Source organism: Rousettus aegyptiacus, unplaced genomic scaffold (genome assembly GCF_014176215.1).
Source record: "Rousettus aegyptiacus isolate mRouAeg1 unplaced genomic scaffold, mRouAeg1.p scaffold_m13_p_13, whole genome shotgun sequence".
NCBI classification, from domain to species: domain Eukaryota; kingdom Metazoa; phylum Chordata; class Mammalia; order Chiroptera; family Pteropodidae; genus Rousettus; species Rousettus aegyptiacus.
Window position 1 is genome coordinate 46,231,637 of NW_023416288.1, and position 21,857 is coordinate 46,253,493.

The following is a 21,857-nucleotide window of genomic DNA, read 5'->3' on the forward strand; positions in this document are numbered from 1 at the left end:
ATGCTTCGGTCCGGCCTGCTTCTTTCCATGCTAGACACAATGGGGAGGGGGCCCCAGGCACACCCTTGTCCTCACGGGTGCGGGTCAGATTTGGGGCTGCGGCCGGTCCTCATACCCGGGCATACTCCCAAGTACTGCCACCCAAGTGCAAACTGATGTTCTCAGTCTGAGTCGTGCACCCACATAATCTGTTTCCTTTGAAAAAGACCTAGTCACACCCACCAGTGAACCCACCCAGCCTGATGTCAGCAGTGGCCGGGGGCCAGCCGACTGGCCACTTTCACATTCAGTTTGTTGAGTCAGGGCAGCCACACCCTGAGGCTTGGGCGGAAGGCGGAGGGGAGCCTCCTGACCCCTGCAGGCAGACAGTGGGAGGTGGCCTCAGCTGCAGCTTCCTCCCTGTGCCTCTGGAAGGGGGGGGACCTTACATGCAAACCCCAGTACAGTCGTGCAGAGGAGCCAAAAAGCTTGAGCATGTGCTGTGAAGGTCAGCGGCTGGCAGGCAGGGGTGACTTGAAACTGACCTGTTGGAGAGGAGAGGACACTGGCTGACTCAGCCCTCAGTGGCCCCTCACCCACCCACCTGTTCCCCTCCCTGCGCTGTGCCGCAGCTGGCAGACTCTGCTGATAGAGCCACCACTTGTTCGGCCAGGGACAAGGCCAAGGCTGACTGGTGGGCCCCGAGGTCCAGCCAGACCAAGGACTTGTGTGCCATCCCAGCCACGTGAGATGAACGAGGTGCCGAGTGGAGAGCTGCTTAGGCTCAAGGTCACAGTGTGGGCCAGTCCCCAACCTGCCAGCGGTCATGAGGTTTTCATGGTGAAAAAACCCAAAGAAAATTACATTGTGACTCGTGAAAAAGTTACAAAGTTCAGATTTCAGTGTCCTGAAGTTTGACTGGGACAGCCCGGTCCTCCCTGTCACGTTCTCCCACCCAGATGGTTGGCCCCGAGTTTTGGGGAAGCGAAACTCCCAGATACTCTGCTGCGCCACTGTGGAAAGCCCTGCAAGAGCACCAGCCCTGGGGGGCGGGAGGTGCTGTCCAGAGCTTGGGAGTGGGACTCCCCGGGGGTTTTCCCCAAGAGCCCCCAGCTGGAGCTAAAGCCACTCCTCATGGGAGGTGACAGGTTTCATCTGGCGCTTGGAGTACTTGACAGCTTAATTGAGAATGCTGTTACAGATGTTTTGGGGAAAAATACCTGTAACTGGCATGTCAGTTATTTCAGAGCTTAAAACGTGAGTTGATTGGAAAAGAATTGCTAAACTAGCTTTCTGAGTACAAATCCCAAAGGCAGCGGCACGTGGGTGACTCAAATTTGGGCAGCCCTCTGGGCTCCGGCTGAGGGTAGGGATGGGAGAGGGCCACTCACCCGGAGGATAGGACGCCCATGGTCAAGGGTTGCTGTTGGAGACAAACTTGAGCCACTTCTAAAGGTGCTGCCTGGTCCCAGAACCAGAGGGTAGGGCTCCTGGCACTGTACTTGGTCCTTACTACTGAAGGGACAGGCAGGTGGACCCCAGCACCTGTGGGAAGGAAGCGGACTCCAAATTATGGCAGGGTGAATCTGGACACTGACCCTATGGTGGGCCTGCGTGAAGCTGGCTCTAATCTTTCCATCCTGGCCAGGTCTCCACGCCTTGAGAACTGTCACTGCCTAGGCCCCTGCCCCAGACACCTGCCTGCATGTGGCATTTTCTCACTTTATGCAGGTACAGTGTACCTGCCCTAAAACCCACCTACTGCCAAGGCCTGAGAATGACAGACACCGAGGGAGCAGCCGCGGTCACGTCACGAAACCTGTCCCTGTGATGTGGCAGGCGACTCCACGCAGAAGGCTGGGGACTGGTTCCGATGCTGAGATGGGGGGTGGACTCAGAGGTCGCAGAGGGTGGGGCTTCAAAGGGAGCAGGAGCCCTCCGGAGCAGCATCCGTTAGGCTGGGGACCAGGAAGCAGGGGTCAGAGGCCCTGCAGGGGGAGCCTCGAGTGGGGGGTCCGCCCCTCCCCGGGGCCAGAACCCACTTCCTACTTCACGGCTCGCCGGGAGGCGGCAGCAAGGGCTGTGGGCAGAGGGCCGGGCCTGCTCCCTCCACCCTCTGCACAGGAAGGTCTGTCGGGCCACCTGGCCTGGGGCACCCCACTGGCAGGATGGAGGACGAGGAAGGGCCCCAGTGCGGCAAGCCGGACTTCGTGCTTTTGGACCAAGTGACCATGGAAGACTTCATGGAGAACCTGAAGCTCAGGTGGGCCCTGGGCCCTGGCCCCTTCTCCCTGGTATTCAGTGGGTGGGAGGAGACTGCATACATGGTCACCGACCACAGTCTGGGTGACCACAGAGGGACGTGGTGGGGCAGGCAGGATGGTCCCCTCGGGGCCAGGGCAGCCGGTCACTGCTGGGGTGGACTCTCAGACCCCTGTCTCCCATGCAACCAGGGCCTGCTGGCCCCTCCTGCCTGGCACCCGGACCAGGGGCATGCTCCATCTCACTCATGGGGCCCTCCTGAGCCCTGGGGACCCCGAGGGACACGGGAAAGCTGAGACTCTGGGGGGACTCGTGGGGGCTGCACAGTGCAGCTGGCAGAGTGACATGGGGCCTGATTTCCCGTGGAGGAGGGCAGAGGGCGGGGAGGCGCTGGGGGTCAGGGTGACATGGGGTGGCTGCCAGGAGCCGGCTTTGTCCCTGGACACCCAGGGGAAGCAGAAGGGAGCCACGCTAAGCAGATCGTTGGAGTCAGGGACAGAGGCGAGCAGTTATGTGGCACAGAGCTAAGCGTAACTCCACCTCATTCTTATAAACCAGCTTAGAGCCAGTTATCACCATCTTTACTCTGACTTTGGACACTGAGCCCCAGGCCACACAGCCTACAGATGGGAGACGGTCTCCGCATGAGTCCCAGGTGGCAGTTAAGAGGGTGTAGAGGGGCTGCCAGGGAGCTCCCGTGTCAGAGGCAGCTGAGGAAGAGGAACTCAGATGGGCTCCAGGGGAGGCAGGTCCCAGATGCCCCGGGGAGCAGGCCAGCCAGCTCCCAGGGAGGGGGGACACAGGCACTGAGTGGAGGGCCGAGGAGTCAGGAGGGGCTGTGGGGCTGTGGCCGTTGCTGTAGCCCTAGGCCCTCCTGGCACCCCTCCAGGCCCTGCAATCTGGGTGCGGCTGGGCGGGGTCCCCTTCTCCTCTGGGTCCCGCCCAAACCTTGAGACCGGAAACTGCCAAGGCCCCTCCTTCTGCCGCCCAGCCCCTTTCTTCTCCCAGGCCCTCCCCCACCCACCCCACCTGCGTGTTCTGCATTGCCCTGTGTGTCCTGGGTGAGTGGGTCCCCTCATAAAATGGGCATCATGACTCCTGTGATGTCAGGACCCCAGGGAGAGCAGTGTGGACCCCAATACTGTGCTGCGGTGGGTGAAGACTCAGGCCCACCCTCCCCCTCCTCGCTCAGCCCCGGATGGGTGGGCTAGGGTCTCCTGCATGGGCCCACCATCCAGCACCTGGGTGTGTGCCCCGCGGCCCTGAGTGCTGAGGACTGGGCCTGCCCGTGCCAGGTTTGAGAAGGGGCGGATCTACACCTACATCGGAGAGGTGCTGGTGTCCGTGAACCCCTACCAGGAGCTGCCCCTCTACGGGCCTGAGGCCATCGCCAGGTACCAGGGCCGCGAGCTTTACGAGAGGCCACCCCACCTGTACGCCGTGGCCAACGCCGCCTACAGAGCGATGAAGCGCAGGTCCAGGGACACCTGCATTGTGATCTCAGGTACCACCGGCCTGCGCCCTAATTTGTCCATGATGGGAGGTGGCTGCAGCACCAGGGGCGGTGGGCACAGGGGCTGGGCAAGGGGGACCAGCCACTCATTCTGACTGTCCAGCTGTCCCGCAGGGGAGAGCGGGGCGGGGAAGACGGAAGCCAGCAAGCACATCATGCAGTACATCGCGGCTGTCACCAACCCGAGCCAGAGGGCCGAGGTGGAGAGGTGAGGGCAGGCAGGGCTGTGACCGAGCCCAGCTCGGGCCAAGCTCCGGGGGCTGTCTGTCAGGAAGGCTCCTGGTACCCCACACCCAGGACCTCTCAGCTGAGGCCAGGAGAGGCCCAGCTCAGGGGCGCCCTGCCACTGGGGACAGAAAGGTGAGGCACAGAGGGCTGATAGACATGGGCTGGGCCAGTCACAGGGCACGGGACAGAAGTGGAGAAAGAGGTTGGCCAGCTGCTCAGGACGGCCCAGGGTGCTAGGCCAGGTGTCGGGGGTGCAGGCCGGAACCGGAAATCAGGGCTGTGGGCGGCTCACCCGCGCTCATGGCGGGCCTGAGGGAGCGGCTTCCTGTGTGGGAGCCTGAGCTTCCTGGCAATGTGGGGTGAGGTGGGGTTCAAGGGGGCAGAAGGTGTTGAGCCCACATGGCCAGCAGCTGCTCCCCCGCAGCTGGAGGCCCATGGCAGAATGTGTCTACAGCCATGTCCTCACTGCAGGCTGCAGCTGGTCTGGTGGGGGGGAGGTGACCCCACCCAGCACGGGCAGCTGGCAGGTGCCTCTCCCAGCGTCTCAGGGTGAAGGGCCAGTCTACAGCTTGCAAAGGGCAGTGCAGGGTGAGGCTCAGGCGGGGATGCTGGACTGGGGCACAGTCCCCAGCACCAGGTCTCACAGCCCCACCCCGTGCTCCATCAGGGTCAAGAACGTGCTGCTCAAGTCCACCTGCGTGCTGGAGGCCTTCGGGAATGCCCGCACCAACCGCAACCACAACTCCAGCCGCTTCGGCAAATACATGGACATCAACTTCGACTTCAAAGGCGACCCCGTGGGGGGGCACATCCACAGCTACCTGCTGGAGAAGGTGGGCTGCGAGGCCTCCCTGGGGGCGGGGTGGGACGGAGCTACCCAACCACGCTGGCCTCCCAGGCCTGGGTCCTGGGGGAGGGACCAGACCTTCTCTGATAGCCCAGGTTCGCAGGGCGGGGCTCCCTGGGGTTCTGTGGTAAGTCCCTTAAGGGAGGGTCCCGCTGCCCGAGCACGGGTCCAGCTGCTCCTCTCTCCTCAGTCTCGGGTCCTCAAGCAACACGTGGGCGAAAGGAACTTCCATGCCTTCTACCAGGTGAGCAAGGCAAGCAGGTGAGGCAGGCTCCGCCCAGAGCCCATTTCCCCACCCCCTCGCTGCACCGCCCTCACTGGGGGGCGGGTCTCCAGGGACAAGGCCATGTCTACACCCTGTCTGATCCTGCCCGGGTTTCTAAGTGGACATTGGTGGTGTCTACACTGAACGAGACCCACCAAGGTGGGGTCTTCTGGGACACACTCACCCCTGAGGTGAGTTCACTCTAGACACGGTGGGTCTGCATCATCCTGACCCACCGAATGGGGTTCTCCCAGGACACCTGCTGTGGATAACCACGTCAGACCACCGAGGCGGGAGCTCCTGTGTGCGTGTGGCGTCCACACTGTGTCTGACACTGAGTGGTTCCTTCCTGGACTCAGTGGGTGTCAACTCCGACTGCTGAAGCGGGCAGCATCCACACCGTCACTGAACTCGGCGGTTCGCTGAGTCCGGGACAGCAGAAGGGCGTGGGTGTGTGGGCGGGGCCTGACTGAGAGGTGTGTCTCCAGGTGCTGCGGGGCTGCGAGGACTCAGAGCTGCGCGAGATGCACCTGCAGAGAAGCCCCTCCCTGTACAGTTTCACCCGCCAGGGAGCGGGGCTCAGTGTGAGTAGGCGCAGGGCTCCACGTGCCCAGCACGGCCCGACTCAACAGGCATTCGGGTCCGGGAGTCAGGGCTTAGCATGGGAACGGGTGCAGGATTCAGAGCTCCCTGGGTTGATGAGCCCTTTCTCCCTCAGACCTCGGACAGTGATGAGAGGAGCCACTACCAGGCGGTGATGGAGGCCATGCAGGTGATCGGCTTCCGAACCGAGGAGGTGCGCTCCGTGCACCGGATACTGGCTGCCATACTACACCTGGTGAGCCTGGCTGCGCGGCTGGGGGTCACGGCCCGCATGCTGTCCGCACCCACCCGTGGAGGAGGTGGCTGGCCTCTGACAGCCCAGCCACCCCAGCTGGCCACTCCTGCTTCTCCTGAAGCCAAGCCGCTTGTGCTGTGGGTTTCCTGGAGACCAAGCCCAGAACGTGGCTGGTCAGGCCTGTGAGGTGCCCGGTCCGCGTCTGGAAGATGGGCTCGCGGTTGCCAGGCAGGGCAATTGGGGTCAGCAAGCCCCGCATCAGCAGGCCTGCCTCTTGCTTCTGTCACTCACGACCTGCGTGGCTTTGGGCAGGAGACCCAGGGCCTCTGAGCCTCCCTTCTCTGTGAGGTGCCGCCGGGAGTGGGGGGTGCGTAGCTGTCGGAGAGGACACTGGGGGACATCCTGGTGCCCTTCTGTGGGGCAGGCTCTGGCTGCTCCAGGCCCCTCCCACATCGCTGGCTGGGGCCCTGCCTTTCCTTCCTCCTTCAGGGGAAAAGGGGCGCAGGCTTTTCTGACACCTGAGCCTGATCTCCGCCTGGTCCCCATCACCAGGGAAACATCGAGTTTGTGGAGAAGGAGGAGGGGGGCCTGGCTGTGGCCGAGGAGGTGCTGGTAGACCACGTGGCCCAGCTGACGGCCACACCCCGGGATATGGTTTTGCGCTGCTTGCTGGCTCGCACTGTGGCCTCGGGAGGCAGGGAAGTCATTGAGAAGGGCCACACTGCAGCTGAGGCCAGCTACGCCCGGGACGCCTGTGCCAAGGTACCGCATAGGGAAGGCAGTATGGGGGGAGATCTGGGAGGCCTTCCTGGAGGAAGCAAGGCCGGAGGCAGCCTTAAGCAGCCTGGCCTCCTCCCAGGCAGTGTACCAGCGGCTGTTTGAGTGGGTGGTGAACCGGATCAACGGTGTCATGGAAACTCGTGACCGGGACCCCCGGAGGGACGGCAAGGACACGGTCATCGGCGTGCTAGACATCTACGGCTTCGAAGTGTTCCCTGTCAACAGGTGTGTGGGCAGCCACCACTCCCGAAGCTCTGTCCGCCAACCTCTGGGGCCGCCTCGGTCCCGAGGAGCTTGGCTAGGCCAGGAAGCCGGATGTCTGGTGTCTGTCCTAGCTGGTCCCTGACCCCAGGCTCCTGTCCCGAGTTGCCTCAGTGGTATCACCCGTCCAGTGGAGCCCAGGGACGCCAAACCCCGGCTCACTTCCCCTTTCCATGGGTACACAAGCTGGGGCAGAGGAGAGGCCTGAGTGGCAGGAGGCACCCCACGGTGAGGCCCCTGGGGGCCTGGCGCCAGAGGGCAGATCGGCTTTTGCGGGCGAGGCTGCCGCGCTGCCCTCACTGCACATGGCGTGAAGCCCGCGGCCAGCGGCGGGTGGGCGCTGACGGGCCTCCCACCCCCAGCTTCGAGCAGTTCTGCATCAACTACTGCAACGAGAAGCTGCAGCAGCTGTTCATCCAGCTCATCCTGAAGCAGGAGCAGGAGGAGTACGAGCGGGAGGGCATCGCCTGGCAGAGCGTGAGCGCCGCCCGGCACCTGGGCCTGGGGGGCGGGGCGGGGCGGGGGCGGGCCCCGGGGCTGGAGCCACCGCTCCTTCTGCCGCAGGTGGAATACTTCAACAACGCCACCATCGTGGACCTGGTGGAGCGGCCCCACCGGGGCATCCTGGCCGTGCTGGACGAGGCCTGCAGCTCCGCGGGCACCATCACCGACCGCATCTTCCTGCAGACCCTGGACACGCACCACCGCCACCACGCACACTACACCAGCCGCCAGGTGCGCTCCGCCGCCGCGTCCGGCTGGCCCCTGCCTGGCACATGCCCACAGGCGCCACACAGCCCGTCTCTGTGGGGACTGGGGACTGGACGCCTCCTTGGCAGGAGTGTCCACCCCCTCCCTTCGGCGCCTGACCCTGGCCTGTCCCCATCCCCCCTACAGCTCTGCCCCACAGACAAGACCATGGAGTTTGGCCGAGACTTTCGGATCAAGCACTATGCAGGGGACGTCACGTGAGGCTCCCCCCCCCCCACCTTCTGTGCTCCCTCTGCCCACTTCTGTTTAAGATCCTAAAAAACGTTCACCACAGGCTTTGGACATAGTGGGTCTCAGCCTTGGCCACATCACAGAGTCTACTGGGGAGCTTTACAAAATGCCCCCCCCGCCCCCCCCCCCCCCCCCCCGGGTTCCACCCCATGCTGCCAGGTGGGGCCTCTGCTCTGGGCCCAGGGTTGGTTCCTCCCGTGAGGTGCAGGTCAGCACCAAGGAGAGGTGGGGGAGGGGCCGCCCCCCCCCAGAGCTGCATTTCTGACCCCACCTCCCCACCCCCAGCCCCCAGCCCCCCAGCCCCTGTCCTTAGGCCACACAATTATTATTATTAATATGTGTCTAGCCTCATCCCAGAGCAGATTCGAGGTGACTCACAGAGAGGCACACGTACCTCATGTCCCTCACACGGAGAGCTAGAGTAGTCGGTGCAGCCGGACGCCCAGTCCTGTGCTCTGAGCCGTGTGGGACGCACGTGGGCCGGGAACGCGGCCCTGGGCCTTCATGGGTCAGGGGGGTCCCGGCGCCTTGGCGTGTCAGCACTGCGCTGAGCATGCGCACGCGACGTCTGCTAGGCACAGAGAGCTTCAGTCACTCGCCCCTGGGCCACACAGTCATGTGCACCAGACCAGGACTCAGTGGGCAGGGCCGCTGGCTTCACGGCCGGGACAGTGAGGAGGCCGGCCTGTGGGGATGCAGTGGCTGGGTGCCAGGGGCCGCGCGGCCCTCACGCCTGCCACCGCCCGCAGGTACTCGGTGCAGGGTTTCATGGACAAGAACAGGGACGCCCTCTTCCAGGACTTCAAGCGGCTGCTGTACAACAGGTGGGTGGCCTGAGGCTCGGGCTGGCAGGGCCCTCAGCAGCTCAGGCGCAAGCCCCTCCATACCCCGTATGGCTAGGAAGCTTACGAATGGCCCAGCTGGGGTGGGGGCTGCCCTCCCTGAGGGCGGCTGGGCATACAGTTTGTGTCCACAGCACAGACCCCACCCTACGGGCTATGTGGCCAGATGGGCAGCAGGACATCACGGAGGTGACCAAGCGCCCCCTGACAGCCGGCACACTCTTCAAGAACTCCATGGTGGCCCTGGTGGAAAACCTGGCCTCTAAGGTACCACCCCCCGCCCCTGGGCTCCACCTGGGTCCTTCCAGATCCTTCTGTCTGTGCCTGGGCATCCAGTCAGGCCCCTACTGCCTGTGCACATCATGTGGAGAGGGGTTGTGCGTCTGCTGAGCCCCGGTCCAGCGGGGAGCCCATGCAGGTCGTGGTCACATTGGATCAGACACTGGCCTCCACAGCCCACTGGGGCCAGGCGCAGGAGACCCTGTTTGGAGCTTGGTTGGCCCAGCCGGAGCCCTGCCAGGAGCTGGGGTCGCCTTCTGATCTGGGGCCACAGGGATGGCAGAGCGGCACTAGTTTCTTGAGGAGCTCGGGCCCAGAGTCAGAGGAGGGAGCAGGGGGACACCACGCAGGCCTAAGAGCAGACCATCCAGAGACTGGAGAGGGAGGGCCGAGGAGGTGGCCTCCGGCCCAGCTGGCTCCCTGCTGCTGTGGGCCTCCTCCCGCCCTGCCAGGGTCTAGCCACCATCGCCTTGCGCCCTTGTCTCACCCTGGCCCGCCCTCGGCCCCCCGGCCTCCCCTTCCCACCTCACGGGTCTCTTTCCCCAAGTGAATGGCGGCTAGGGAGGGACCGGAGGCGCACCTGAGCTTGCCTGCTTCCCCTGCCGGGCGGCCTCACAGCTGCGACGCTGGCCTCCCAAGAGTCCTCTGTCCCCCAGGAGCCCTTCTATGTGCGCTGTATCAAGCCCAACGAGGACAAGGTGGCCGCGAAGCTGGACGAGGGTCACTGTCGCCACCAGGTCGCATATCTGGGACTGCTGGAGAACGTGAGGGTCCGCAGGGCCGGCTTTGCCTCCCGCCAGCCCTACCCTCGATTCCTGCTCAGGTACGGCGGGGTCCCTTATCCCAGTGGGCCGTGTCCCCTTGTGGCGTCCCAGGGGCGAGGGGCACGCAGGGGGTCCTGAAAGCAACTTCTCGGACACCCACGGAGGCACGTGGGAGCCGCGCGGTGTGATCACGGGTTAACGGGAGGCCCCTTGGTGACAGACGACGGGGTGTGGCCTAGGTGGGGTGCGGTGGGCCGGGCTAAGGGTTGAGTGGCATGAAGGGGTTTAGGGGGCCATGTGGGTGGAGGCTCCTCACACCTCCCCTCCCAAAGGCCTGACGCCCACTGCCCTGTCCTGCGGTGACAGGTACAAGATGACCTGTGAGTACACGTGGCCCAACCACCTACTGGGCTCCGACCGCGCGGCTGTGAGCGCCCTTCTGGAGCAGCATGGGCTGCAGGGGGATGTGGCCTTTGGCCACAGCAAGCTCTTCATCCGCTCGCCGCAGACGCTGGTCACGCTGGAGCAGAGTCGCGCACGCCTCATCCCCATCATTGTGCTGCTGCTGCAGAAGGTGCGGCCGGGCGCGCACCGCGGGGTGGGGGTGGGGGGTGCGCCAGCCGGGTGCGGGATGCGCATGCGCACGTGGGGCGCGCTTCCAAGTGTCTCAGGGGTCCCCGCTCGCTCACAGGAAACTGACTTAAGCAAAAAGTGTGGATGTGGTTCAGGTCACCTCGGTCCTGCGGCCACCTACTTCAGGCCCAGATGGACTCCGGGGCGCAAAGCAAGAGTTTCCGGTGTCGAGCTTCCTGCCTTCCTTTCTTCCTCTTTTCCTTCTTTTGTCCTACGTATTCTGAAAGATTTCGGACCTAGAGGAAAGTGCAGAATGGTGAACAAAATTCCCGCACTCCTGCCCAGCGCCCACCATGTCACCTCCCGACCAGGATGGCGTCGTGTAGATGCCTGCACCTCCGTCCCGGTTATTCTGAGCAGATCATTTCACTGTGTTTCTGTCTCTCCACACAGACTTTTATTTTCAACATTTCAAACCCACAGACAAACCGAGAGCTTCGGGTGCTGGTTACTGCCCGCCCGGCGCCGCGGTCACGTGCGCCCCGCCGTCTGTCTCCCCGCCTCTCCGGCCTTGTCTCCCTCCGCATGCACAGACAGATGCTTGCATTTTCCCTGAACTGCACGAAGCAGTGACACCCCTAAATACTTCAGCAGACGTGCGGTATGAACAAGGGCGCCCCCTTTGTGAGCACATCCCGGACGCCTGGCTCCGATGGCCACACGCCTGAGCAGCCGGCGTGCGGCCGCCTTCCATTCGCCACGAGTCTGTCACAGTCACCCGTTACATCTTTAAAAACCCAGCGGTGACACACGGCATGTGCTTGTTGCCCCTGTCGCCTCCTCCGACACGTAGGGGTTGTTTCTGAGAACATGAAGCGCCGTTACCACAGCAACGGGCCGAGAAGCTCCGTGCTGACCCGGCGCTGTCACGCCGTCTTCCGTGGTATCCACGCTTCACCCTCCGTCTCCTGTCTGGACGTTGCGGTCCACGAGACGTTGCCTAAATCTATTTTAACCTGTGGGTCCGCCGGGCTGCCTACTTTGTGAGGGTTTCTGGTGTGGCTCGTGATGGTTGCATCCTCGGGGCGCCCCTCCATCTGAGGTCACGGCCAGGTCAGACTCCAGGCAGACAGTGGGCAGTTGTCCCTCATGGAGTATGGGCTGCATCTGCCCCCAGCGCTGTTGTCACATACTTTCTCCCGGGGCACTGGGGAGTCCCCACTGTGCAAGGGGCTCACTTTAAAAGGCCTGGATCAGGAGCACGGCTTTCCCAGGAGCTGGGCAGAAGCTCTGGCAGGGCGGCGCTGTGGAACCAACCCCCGGCCAGGGAGCCAGGGGCAGGTCTGCCGCGCCCAGCGCCCGCTGGCAGTGAGCAGGGCACGTGGGTTTCCCAGAGAAGAGTCGGCATTTTCAAGAAAGAGGCGAGCGGGCGCCCAGGGGGCGGGGTCAGGCTGAGGGAGGCGGGGCGCGGCGGGGCCTGGCCGCGCCTGACCCAGTGTCCGCCCTGGCGGGCCCCCAGGCATGGCGAGGCACGCTCGCGAGGTGGCGCTGCCGGCGACTGCGGGCCGTCTACACCATCATGCGCTGGTTCAGGAGGCACAAGGTGCGCGCCCACCTGGCAGAGCTGCATCGGCGGTTCCAGGCTGCGAGGCAGCCCCCACTCTATGGCCGCGACCTCGTCTGGCCGCCACCCCCCGCCGTGCTGCAGCCCTTCCAGGACACCTGCCAAATGCTCTTCTCCAGGTACCTGCCCCAGGCCGGCCCCCGCCTTCCCTACTCAGATAGTGGTCCCGAACACCTGGACCCGGTCACCTGAACGCCTCGGTGCTGGCTGGAAACACACCAGCCTCATCTAATAATCAGCAAAGGGGCGGGTGGCTGTGCCCATTAGCTGGCTTCCCATGCCCCAGTCAGTGGCAGAGCCCCCTGCTGTCCCCAGCACCCTGCTGGGCATTCGGAGGGGCACAGGCCTGCAGCGGACCCCAGTGGGCGGAGGAAGGGGGTGGGGAAACTGCCTCTGAGCTGGGCTTCGAAGGTGGAATCGTCTTCCAAGGGGAGGGGCACGGATCAGCCAGCGTGCTCGGGGGAGGGCAGCCAGTGCCAGGCTGACGGGCCTGGCCTTCTCCGGTGGGGGAAGGGGCGTGACAGGGCTTTAAAGTGTGTTCTGGGGCGCAGGACCAGAGGTGGGGCAGGCGAGGGCTACACAGGGCCCAGCTGAGCGCCTGTCCCTCTCCAGGTGGCGGGCCCGGCAACTGGTAAAGAACATCCCCCCTTCGGACATGGCGCAGATCAAAGCCAAGGTGGCTGCCATGGGGGCGCTGCAGGAGCTGCGGCCGGACTGGGGCTGCCGGCGGGCCTGGGCCCGTGACTACCTGTCCTTGGTGAGCGTGGGGGCTGCTGGGGCTGGGCGTCGCAGAGGGGCTCAAGGCCGAGGCCTGGGCTGAGGGAGCATCTCCTCCTCCCCCCGTGCCCACGCCCCTGCCCCTGTTCTCAGGCCCACCCCTCTTCTCAGGTACAGGTCCCCCTTTTCAGGTAGAGTCCAACCCCCTGTTCTCAGACACAAATCCCCTTTCAAGTCAGCTCCCATCCGGCCCCCCAGCCATGACACCCCAGCCCTCATGTGGACGGGTCCGGTCCGGGAGCTGTCCCTGGTCTGCAAGAGATGCAGGCTCAGGGGGCGGGGCTGGCCCCGGTGGGCGTGGCGTGCAGGAGCCGAGTGCGCGGGCCGGTGGGCGGGCAGAGCCCCATGCCTAGAACCGTGGACCCCGGGTCTGCGCCAGGCGCCCCGCGAACCCCGTGTGGCGGGTGACCATGGAGGACGGTGCTCCGCCGACTCGGTTTCCCGAGGCGCAGGGGGCTGTGCCGGGAGCCAAGAGCCGAGAGCGGCTGTTGATCGAGCGTGGCCCAAGGCCCCGTCCCAAGCTGCCTGCCCTGTGTTCAGGCCGCGGACAACCCCACCGCCTCCGGCCTGTTCGCCGAGCGCCTGAGGACGCTTCGGGACAAGGACGGCTTCGGGGCCGTGCTCTTCTCCAGCCACGTCCGAAAGGTGAGAGGGGGGCGCGGGTCCCAGGCCGAGCCCGGCCTGGAGGTGTCACAGCTGCTCCTGGGACTTCGGAAGTGGTCACCAGGCAGGGAGAAAGCGGGCCGGGGAGCAGGGCACCCCGGCGGCGCGTGACTCCCGAGAGCGCCTGTCGCGCAGGTGAACCGCTTCAACAAGAGACGGGACCGCGCGCTGCTGCTCACCGACCGGCACCTGTACAAGCTGGAGCCCCGGCGGCAGTACCGGGTGATGCGCGCCGTGCCTCTGGACGCGGTGAGCTCGCGGGGCCCTTCTGCCTGCCCGGGATGGCCAGAACTTTCTAGAACAGCCTTCGTTCCGCATGGCCGCACCCCACCCTCCCTGGGCTGAAGCCTGCTTGGCTCCCCGCGGGCACAGGCGCTCTTCACCTCCCGCTCCGCCCTCTCCCCAAACCGGGGCGGGCCACAGGGGCCCAGACCGCCACCCAGCTGTGTGGCGCGCTGGTGCCTGGAACCGCAGCTCCCAGGGTGAGGACCTCCGGGAGCAGGGTCCGGGCTAGGTCCCTATGACTGTCCAAGGGGGCAGGGCATCTGGTCTGTAGCTGTGACCCGTGTGGCGGCTCAGACGGAATGAAAAGAACAGAAATATGGAAGGTCAGCTCCACAGACACAATAGCACATTCTGGTGCTCCAGCGCCACAGACCTGTGCGTCTGGAACATTCCGTGGCAGAGGGACAGACGGTGGAGCCCAGGCAGGGGCTCAGAGAGGCCGGGTCCTGCTGGGGTGCGGGGCTGGGGTACAGAGTTGGGAAGAGGGCCTGCCGCCCCCTGACTCTGACCCCCATCAGGTGACAGGACTGAGCGTGACCAGTGGGCGGGACCAGCTGGTGGTGCTGCATGCGCGGGGCCAGGACGACCTGGTGGTGTGTCTGCACCGCTCACAGCCGCCGCTGGACAACCGCGTTGGGGAGCTGGTGGGCGTGCTGGCTGCGCACTACCAGGGGTGAGTCAGGAGGGCAGCTGCGGGTCCCCAGGCCACCCGACCCCCCCCCACCACCCTGGCGCCTGACCTTCCTCCTGCCCGCTTCAGGGAGGGTCGTGCCCTGGAGGTCCGCGTGTCCGACTCCATCCCCCTGAGCCAGCGCGGTGCCCGGCGCCTGGTGTCGGTGGAGCCCACAGCGGAGCAGCCCGAGCCGGACTTCCGCTGCCGCCGGGGCACCTTCACCCTCCTGTGGCCCAGCTGCTGAGCCCGCCTGTCCAGCTGCAACAAAGACTCAGCCCCATGGAAGCGAGGGTGCCGCTGCCCGGCCGATCCCCGGCCACAGGTCCCCCCATCCCAGTGCCGGGCAATAAACACTGTTGTGCCTGTCCCCGAGTGGCCTTGTGTCTGGGCGGACATCTGCCGCCACCACCATGCCAACTTGGCAAATGTCACCCCAGCGTCCTCTGCTGATTCCTGCAGGGTGACTCAAACTGGAGGAGGCAGTCTGGGGGCCAGTCTAGTGGGGCCCAGCCTAGGGACTGTGGGAGGTGGAGCCCTGGTCTGAGGGGACACTGTGTTTCCTCCCCAGGCCGCCCCCACCCCATGAGGGATTGAAATGGTGCCACAGCGGAGACCTTTTTCCCCTCCTCCTGGACTCCTGGTCTTGTTCCTACTGGGCCACTAGGGAGGCTGGGGGTCCCAGCACACACACTGGGGGCACAGAGCAGCCCTGCCCGCTGGCTGCAGGCACATGCGGCCCCAGCTGCTGCCCGTCCGTGCTAGGTGTAGGCATCCTGGGCCCTAGGAAGCCCACCTCTGAGGGGAGCAGCCAGTGCCTCCCACAGTCTGTGATCCAGCCCTGTGTCTGGGGCTTCTCAGGAAGCCAGTGAAGAAAGGCCAGAGTGGACACAGCCTACTGCCTAGCCAGCAGAGCCCCCAGCTCCTCCCCAGTCCCCAGCCCCCAACCCTTGGTTCCTCACCAGTCCCTAGCCCCCGGCCTCTCCCAGCCCACAGCCCCAAGCCCCACCCCAGCCTCCAGTCCCCAGCCCCTCCCAGTCCCCCCATTCTCTCCTTCCCCACAGGCGGCCTCTCTGCTCTCAGGGGCTCCCACCCTCTTCCCATGCTCCCTACATTCAGGGGCAGCCTCGCTTGGCTGCACCCTCTTGGTGTGGAGGGAGGCCTGCATCTGCTGGAGTGGCTTCAGGTGTGTCATGGAAGGGCTCAGACCTTCCTGGGGCTTCGGCTCATCACCGTGCAGAGGTATGGGGGCACCTCCCACCTCCTCCATCCATCTCCTGCCCCGGAGAGCCCTGACATGGGGGACCCTGACACTGGGGTCTTCAGCATGTCTTCCCTACCCCCCAGCGCAGTCTGGAGAAGGAGCCAGTCCTACGTGGAGAGGTCGCAGCAGAATCCACATCTGTTAGCAGAAAAGAATGACCTTAGTTTTCCGGTGGACTCTTTAGGGTTTTCTTTATATAGTATCATGTCATCCGCAAGGAGCGACGGTGTGCTCTTGCCCAATCTGGATGCCTTTTCTTTCTTCTCTTGTCTGATTGCTGTGGCTAGGACTTCAGCACTGTGTGGAACAGAAGTGGCGGGAGGGGCACCCTCGTCTGGCTCCTGGTCTTGGAGGAAAAACATCCAATTTTTCACCATTGGGTTTGATATTAGTCATGGGTTTGTCACATACGGCCTTTATCATGTCGAGGTATGTTCCCCCTAGCCTCACTGTGCTGAGGTGTTGTATCATAAAACAATGTTGAATTTCATCCAATGCTTTTACTGCATCTATTGAGATGATGATCGATGATGATGATGATGATAGATTAGGTAGATGATAGATTAGATAGACAGATGATAGATAAGCAGATAGATGTTAGATGATAGAGAGATAGATAGATGACAGATAAATGGATGATCGATAGACAGGAGGGGTGTTATTACAGGAACCGACTCACAGTCATGAGGTGTGCCCTCTGCAAGCTGGAAGACCAGGGGAGCGGGTGGTGTCATTCAGCCCGAGTCCGAAGGCCTTAAAATCTGGAGACCAAGGAGAAGAGAAGTTGGAAGTCCCAGCTCAAGCAGAGAGAAGGAATCTGTCCTCCCTCTGTCTCTTTGTCTGTGGGGCCCGCAGTGGATGGGATGATGCCCGCCCACGCTGGGCATGGTCTCGGCCTTTACTCAGTCTACAGATTCAAATCCGATCCCTTTCAGTGGACTTCACAGACACGCCCGGACATCATCTGGGCTTCCCTCAGGCCAGTCAAATGGACATGTAAGGTTAACCATCACGTGTGCTCAGGTTATGATTGGTTTGCGTAAGAAATCGCCGAAGTGTCTACCAAAGTGGCCGTAAAAATTTTTCGGTCCCAGCAACAGATGTGAGTTCTTGCTGCTCCACGTTCTCACCAGCATCGGATGTGGTCAGCGTTCCGGATTGTGGCCATTTTAATAGGCATTTAGTGGAATCTCATCGTTCTGATTTGCGTTTCCCTGGTGACGTGTGATGTGGAGCATCTTTTCATGTGCTTATTTACCACCTGTATATATATATATTTTTTTGAGCAGGACTTTGGCCCATTTTCAGGGTTTTTTTTTTTTCTTAATGTCATTTTAACAGATCTTTGTATGTTCTGGACACAATTTCTCTCTCAGATATGTGTTTTGCAAATATTTTCCCTAATCTGTGACTTGTCTTTTCTTTGTCTCAACAATGGCTTTCACAGAGCAATTTTATATTTAGTGAAGCCCAGCTCATCAATCTTTCCTCTCATGGATCACGATATTGATGTTGTATCTAAGAGATGTGGAGGCCATTTGCACAGCACACGTCTACTGCACCCCACGTTCCCTCACATTAGGACAAAGATCACTGGGCCTGCTGAGCCCTGTGAGGGACACGGGGCTCAAATCCAGGCCCACTGTCCCCTCCGTGGAGCACTTGGGTCCTCTCCATGCTCTGCTGAAGTTCCGTGCCTGCTCCCTCCCTCCAAAGTCCCCGCAGGATGGACCCCGAGCATCACAGCCTCCCAGCTTCAGGGGACACATGTTCAGACATGCGAGGGCTAGGGGGACTCCGAGAGAGCTCGGGCCTCTCCTAACTGCATAGTTACTGGATCAACTTCAGTGTCTAGAACATGGAGAGAGCCTCCATGGCACCTGCAAGCCAGGCCAGACCGAGCTCCTGGGGGCTGCCAGGCCTCGGCCTTCAGAATGCCAACCACTTCACAAACGTAATTTTATAGCAAGACCATAAAGTTCTCTTGGTTATTCAAGAGTCATCCTGTAATTTATTTTTTTACAGTAATTTGTTTTGAATTGCAGTTGTCTGCCAAGAAATGATGCTCATAAAACTTTGAAACTATGACAGGGTTCCATAAAATCTGTGAGCACTTCGCCGCACTGAAACACTAGACTACGGCAGACAACGGGAAGTGACTTCTCCCCCGCAGCGGCTCTCTGACGGCGGGCACGGACCTCTGAGGCTGCCCGCACCTTCCCCTGGACCCCGCATTTTCCAGAATCACTGCCAGGCCCTGGTCCAGCCCCGGAGGTGCCTGGACGCCCAGTCTCTGCGGGCGTGTGGGGGACACTAGCCCGCCAGCCCTGCCCACCCCTGGGACGCCTACGCAGATCTTGATAAGACTGTGTGGGTCTCTCTCGCCCTTCTCGCGTCTGTCAGGCCCCTCGCCTCCTGCCGGCCTTCCCTTCGGGAGTGGCTACAATGGGACCACAGTGGCAGACGGCAGGCCCACTGGCTGCAGAACCCAGCGGGGACAGTGGAGGCTGCACAGTCCCTGCATCCAAGGGGCCGTGCCAAGTACACCCCCAGAGCAGCAGTGGGACCCCACACGTATGGAGACTTCTCCACGTGGCGACCACCTGGCGCCATCCAGGGTCTGGGGTGGGGTGGGGGTACATCCATAGATCCATCCCAAAGCTCCTAGGAAATGGTCCTCGGGGCTGTCCCCGCCAGCGTCAATTCCTTGTTCACCCTCATCGGCACCCCGCAAACTTTCAGGTCTGATGACCCTGAACCCAAGGGAAGACAGGTCATCGCCTCGGAAGGTACCCACGGGGAAGCCCAGCTCAGAGGCCACCTCCTCCAGGCAGACTTCCCCCGCATTCAAACCTGCAGAAGCTACAGACTTTCCCAGGGGAGGCCCGGAGCCCACTCCAGCACGCATGCGCCCAGCACCCCCTCGTGCAGCGAGCCGCGCCGCCTCGGGGCGCCCTTGGTTCGCGCTTCCCCAGACACCTTCGCGTGCACAGCACTGACCAGGTCTGGTGCGGGGCGACAGACTTCGATCTGACATCACATTCGCTTTCAGCAGCATCCTGGAACTTGAAATGTACCGTCAGGGGCTCCTGACACGCGTGTCCACCGTGCGTCCTGGTCCCGCCAAGATGGTCAGCACCGCCTTTGACCCGGGACGCTCGCTCCGTCCACTCCACCCCTCACCCACCTTTTCTTTTTTCCATCCTGCGCCCGGCGAGGCGCCGGAGGCTGCACCCCGAGCATCACAGCCTCCTAGCGCCAGGCGCGGGCCTGCCACCAGGGGGCGCGCGCGCCGCTGGCGGCCGGGCAGGCACTCCGGGGACCCCTCCGCCCTGGTGAGACCCGGGATCTGGATGCGGGCTGCCCGCGCGGGCACAGACCTTTCTGGGTAGCCTGCCGGTGGTCGTGACCTAACGGGCCATGCTAAAGGCGCTGGAACGCGGGAATGACCCACCCGAGGCGCCGCGGGGAGGGACGAAGGCCTCACGCGGCCCTTCCTGCCACACCTGCCCACGGGGCACCTTCGCCCTGAGCGCGGACCTCGCCGTCGCAGACTTAGAAATGATTTCAGACGCTCCTGAAGCCCCTGACACGCGCCTCCTGGCAGCTTCACAACTAACTTTCAAGGGTCACCCCCTTATTTCTCTACTGAGGGAGACAGGGCTCAGGCGCCAACGTTCGGGCTCTTTCTTCGCGAGGCCCTGGGGAGACAGGGAGATGAACGCCCCCCCCTAGCCACCCTCTGCAGAGCGCGCCCACCCAGCTCAGTCCACTTCCTCCACGACCAGGTGCTCTTAGCGGCTGCGACACCAGGGTGTGCACAGTCAAAATGCGGCACAGGTCACCCGGTCCAGCGCGTAGACCCCAAGACGCAGGGGCGGTGCTGCGAGCTCCATCGGGGACCACAGAGGACTGGGCGGGGCGGGGGACCCTGGGCACAGACTCTCTGCCGCACGCAAGTCAGTCTCCTCCGGTTCCCCGCGTAGAAAGCGCATCTCAGTGCTCTGGGGAAGCAGATTCAGAGATCCGCGGCGTGCCACGCAGACGCGCCACGCAGAGGCGGGCGACCAGCCTGGAAACGCCCACGGCCGGGGGCAGAGTGAAGGTGACCTCCGTGCAGGCATCACTGGTAACCGACAGAACCAGAAACAACTGAAGTCTCCAACAGCCGAACGCTTAAATAGAGGATGTTGGCTCGTTTGAATGGGTAATCACTAAGAGGGCACAAAGATATGGCGATGTTTGTGCAATAATGTAAAGTGGAGTAAAAGGAGAAAACTTCGGTTTTCAACATATCATACAAAACTGCACCCTGTAATTACAATGTGCAAGTAGATACCCTGGTCAGTAGAAACCGGAAGGAACTGGAGAAATGAAGATAGAGCAGTAGGATTATGTGTGAAATTTTTTTCATTTTAAATTTCCTTTAATATTTTAGTAAGATTTTAATAAATTATAAAATTTTCTCTCTCTTGAACTAAAAGTTTTGTTAAACAAAGAAGCAACTTAACCAGAGGCAGAGAAGGAGGGTGACGTGGGCTGCCTGTCCCACCAGGCCGTGCAGTGCTAACTGATGGGCAAGAGAGAGACAGAGACAGAGACAGAGAGAGACAGCCCGTCCTGGACAAGGAGCAGCCCCCCTTTTGTGCTCTGAAGACAGAGGAGCAGCAGGCTTCGGAGATGAAGGCACACCCAGGGCTCTGGTCTGTGGCGCTGCTCCTGGGCGTTGGGCTCCATTGGCGGGTAGATTCGGCCACGGCCATAGGAGCGGTCATAGGAGCAGATGGCGTGGCTGAGCTCCCCACGGGGGGCACAGCCAAGGCTGGGGCTGGAGGGAGCTAGGGCCTGGTCTCAGCCACATGGAGTCCCAGAGAGACGCAGGACTGGTGGCTAGAGACACCTGCACACAAAGCGAGGGAATCCAATGGTGACGAAACGGCACAGCTGGCAATGAGAGAACAGCCCATCGCAAAGCAGGTTCAGCTCAGAGACCCATCGGCGCTCAAGGGCGAGGCATCAGGGGCCACCAGGACCCGAAGAGGGTGGCAGGAGCACAAATGATTAAGAATTCCTAGCCCAATAGAAACATGGACAAAGGCCACGAATAGGCATTTCACCTATGCAGAAACTCCTAGAGCCAACGAGCAGGTAATCAGTGAAATGTATACCAAGGCACAAAGCCAAAGCACTGCCCAGCCATTCCACGGCAAAAATTAAGGATCCGACAACACCAGGGCTGAGGAGGCTGTGGACCAGACTCTCTTACACATGGCTGAGGGGAGTGAACCCGGTGTAGCGACTTGGGGAACTGGTTGGCTTTTCCTTATGAACTCGGACACACACATGCCCAGCAGCCAAGGAGACCACTTCTGGGTGTAAACGTAAGACAAAACCCCACACGGCTACTCCAGGAACACATTCCAGGGAGTCCCGCAGCCCGCTGGTAATAGCAGCCACGGTTCTGACACCCATGGGCAAAAGATGGAACGTAGCAGCAGGGGCGGGGGGGGGGCTGTTTTCTGCAATGGGGTATTATACAGTAGTGAACGTGAATAACATGAATTAACTCCAGCTAAATAAACAAACAAAAATGTGTGAATCTTCTAACACAATATGAAGTGAAAAAAATCGAGTTCAAGAGACTACTTACGTGATGGCTAATTTTGTGTCAACTTGGCCAGGCTGCAAGACACATGCATTTCATCAAACACCAGTCTAGCTGTCAGTGTGAAGGTATTGTTTAGATGAGAGTAACATCTAAATCATTGGACTTTGAGTAAAGCAAATTGCCCTCCATAATGTGGGTGGGTCTGGTCCAATCAATTGAAGGCCTTAAGAAAAAAGACTGATACAACATTAGCTCTGCCATTATGTTTATCTTGAGAACCTCGACTAATACAACTTACAGTATGATTCCTTTTTTACAAAGTTAGAAAAATAAATATGAACAACATATATTTTTTAATGTAGAATTTGGGTCACCTCTGAGAGGTGGGGATACACTCTAAGGGGAGCACAGATTGTAGATTTACATTTTTGTCAGTGTTCTAGTTCTTGGGTTGGCTGGTAGTTCCAGAGGTTTAATTAAAATCTTATTATTGAATAATGATAGAAAGGGCCATGATGCATGAACTAATAGAA

General features: G+C 61.6%; 1 protein-coding gene across 2 annotated transcripts; it reads left to right on the forward strand.

Annotated features, from left to right (window-relative positions):
* Window positions 1-1,954: 1,954 nt before the first annotated feature.
* Window positions 1,955-18,001, forward strand: MYO1G (myosin IG). 2 transcript variants are annotated; one of them, XM_016147883.2, is made up of 22 exons: window positions 1,955-2,242; window positions 3,537-3,745; window positions 3,869-3,962; window positions 4,650-4,815; window positions 5,020-5,073; window positions 5,583-5,678; window positions 5,813-5,932; window positions 6,485-6,694; window positions 6,792-6,937; window positions 7,336-7,450; window positions 7,538-7,708; window positions 7,871-7,941; window positions 8,725-8,799; window positions 8,952-9,084; window positions 9,753-9,919; window positions 10,227-10,434; window positions 11,953-12,176; window positions 12,670-12,814; window positions 13,375-13,479; window positions 13,633-13,746; window positions 14,301-14,455; window positions 14,543-18,001. In XM_016147883.2, exons 1-22 carry the CDS (start codon window positions 2,148-2,150, stop codon window positions 14,697-14,699), a joined length of 3,030 nt encoding a protein of 1,009 aa, XP_016003369.1. In that variant the 5' UTR covers window positions 1,955-2,147; the 3' UTR covers window positions 14,700-18,001. The 2 variants fall into 2 exon arrangements, with proteins under 2 accessions (XP_016003369.1, XP_036086446.1); XM_036230553.1 differs by lacking the exons at window positions 10,227-10,434; window positions 11,953-12,176; window positions 12,670-12,814; ... (2 more) ...; window positions 14,301-14,455; window positions 14,543-18,001 and having other exon boundaries at window positions 8,957-9,084; window positions 9,753-9,864.
* Window positions 18,002-21,857: the final 3,856 nt, after the last annotated feature.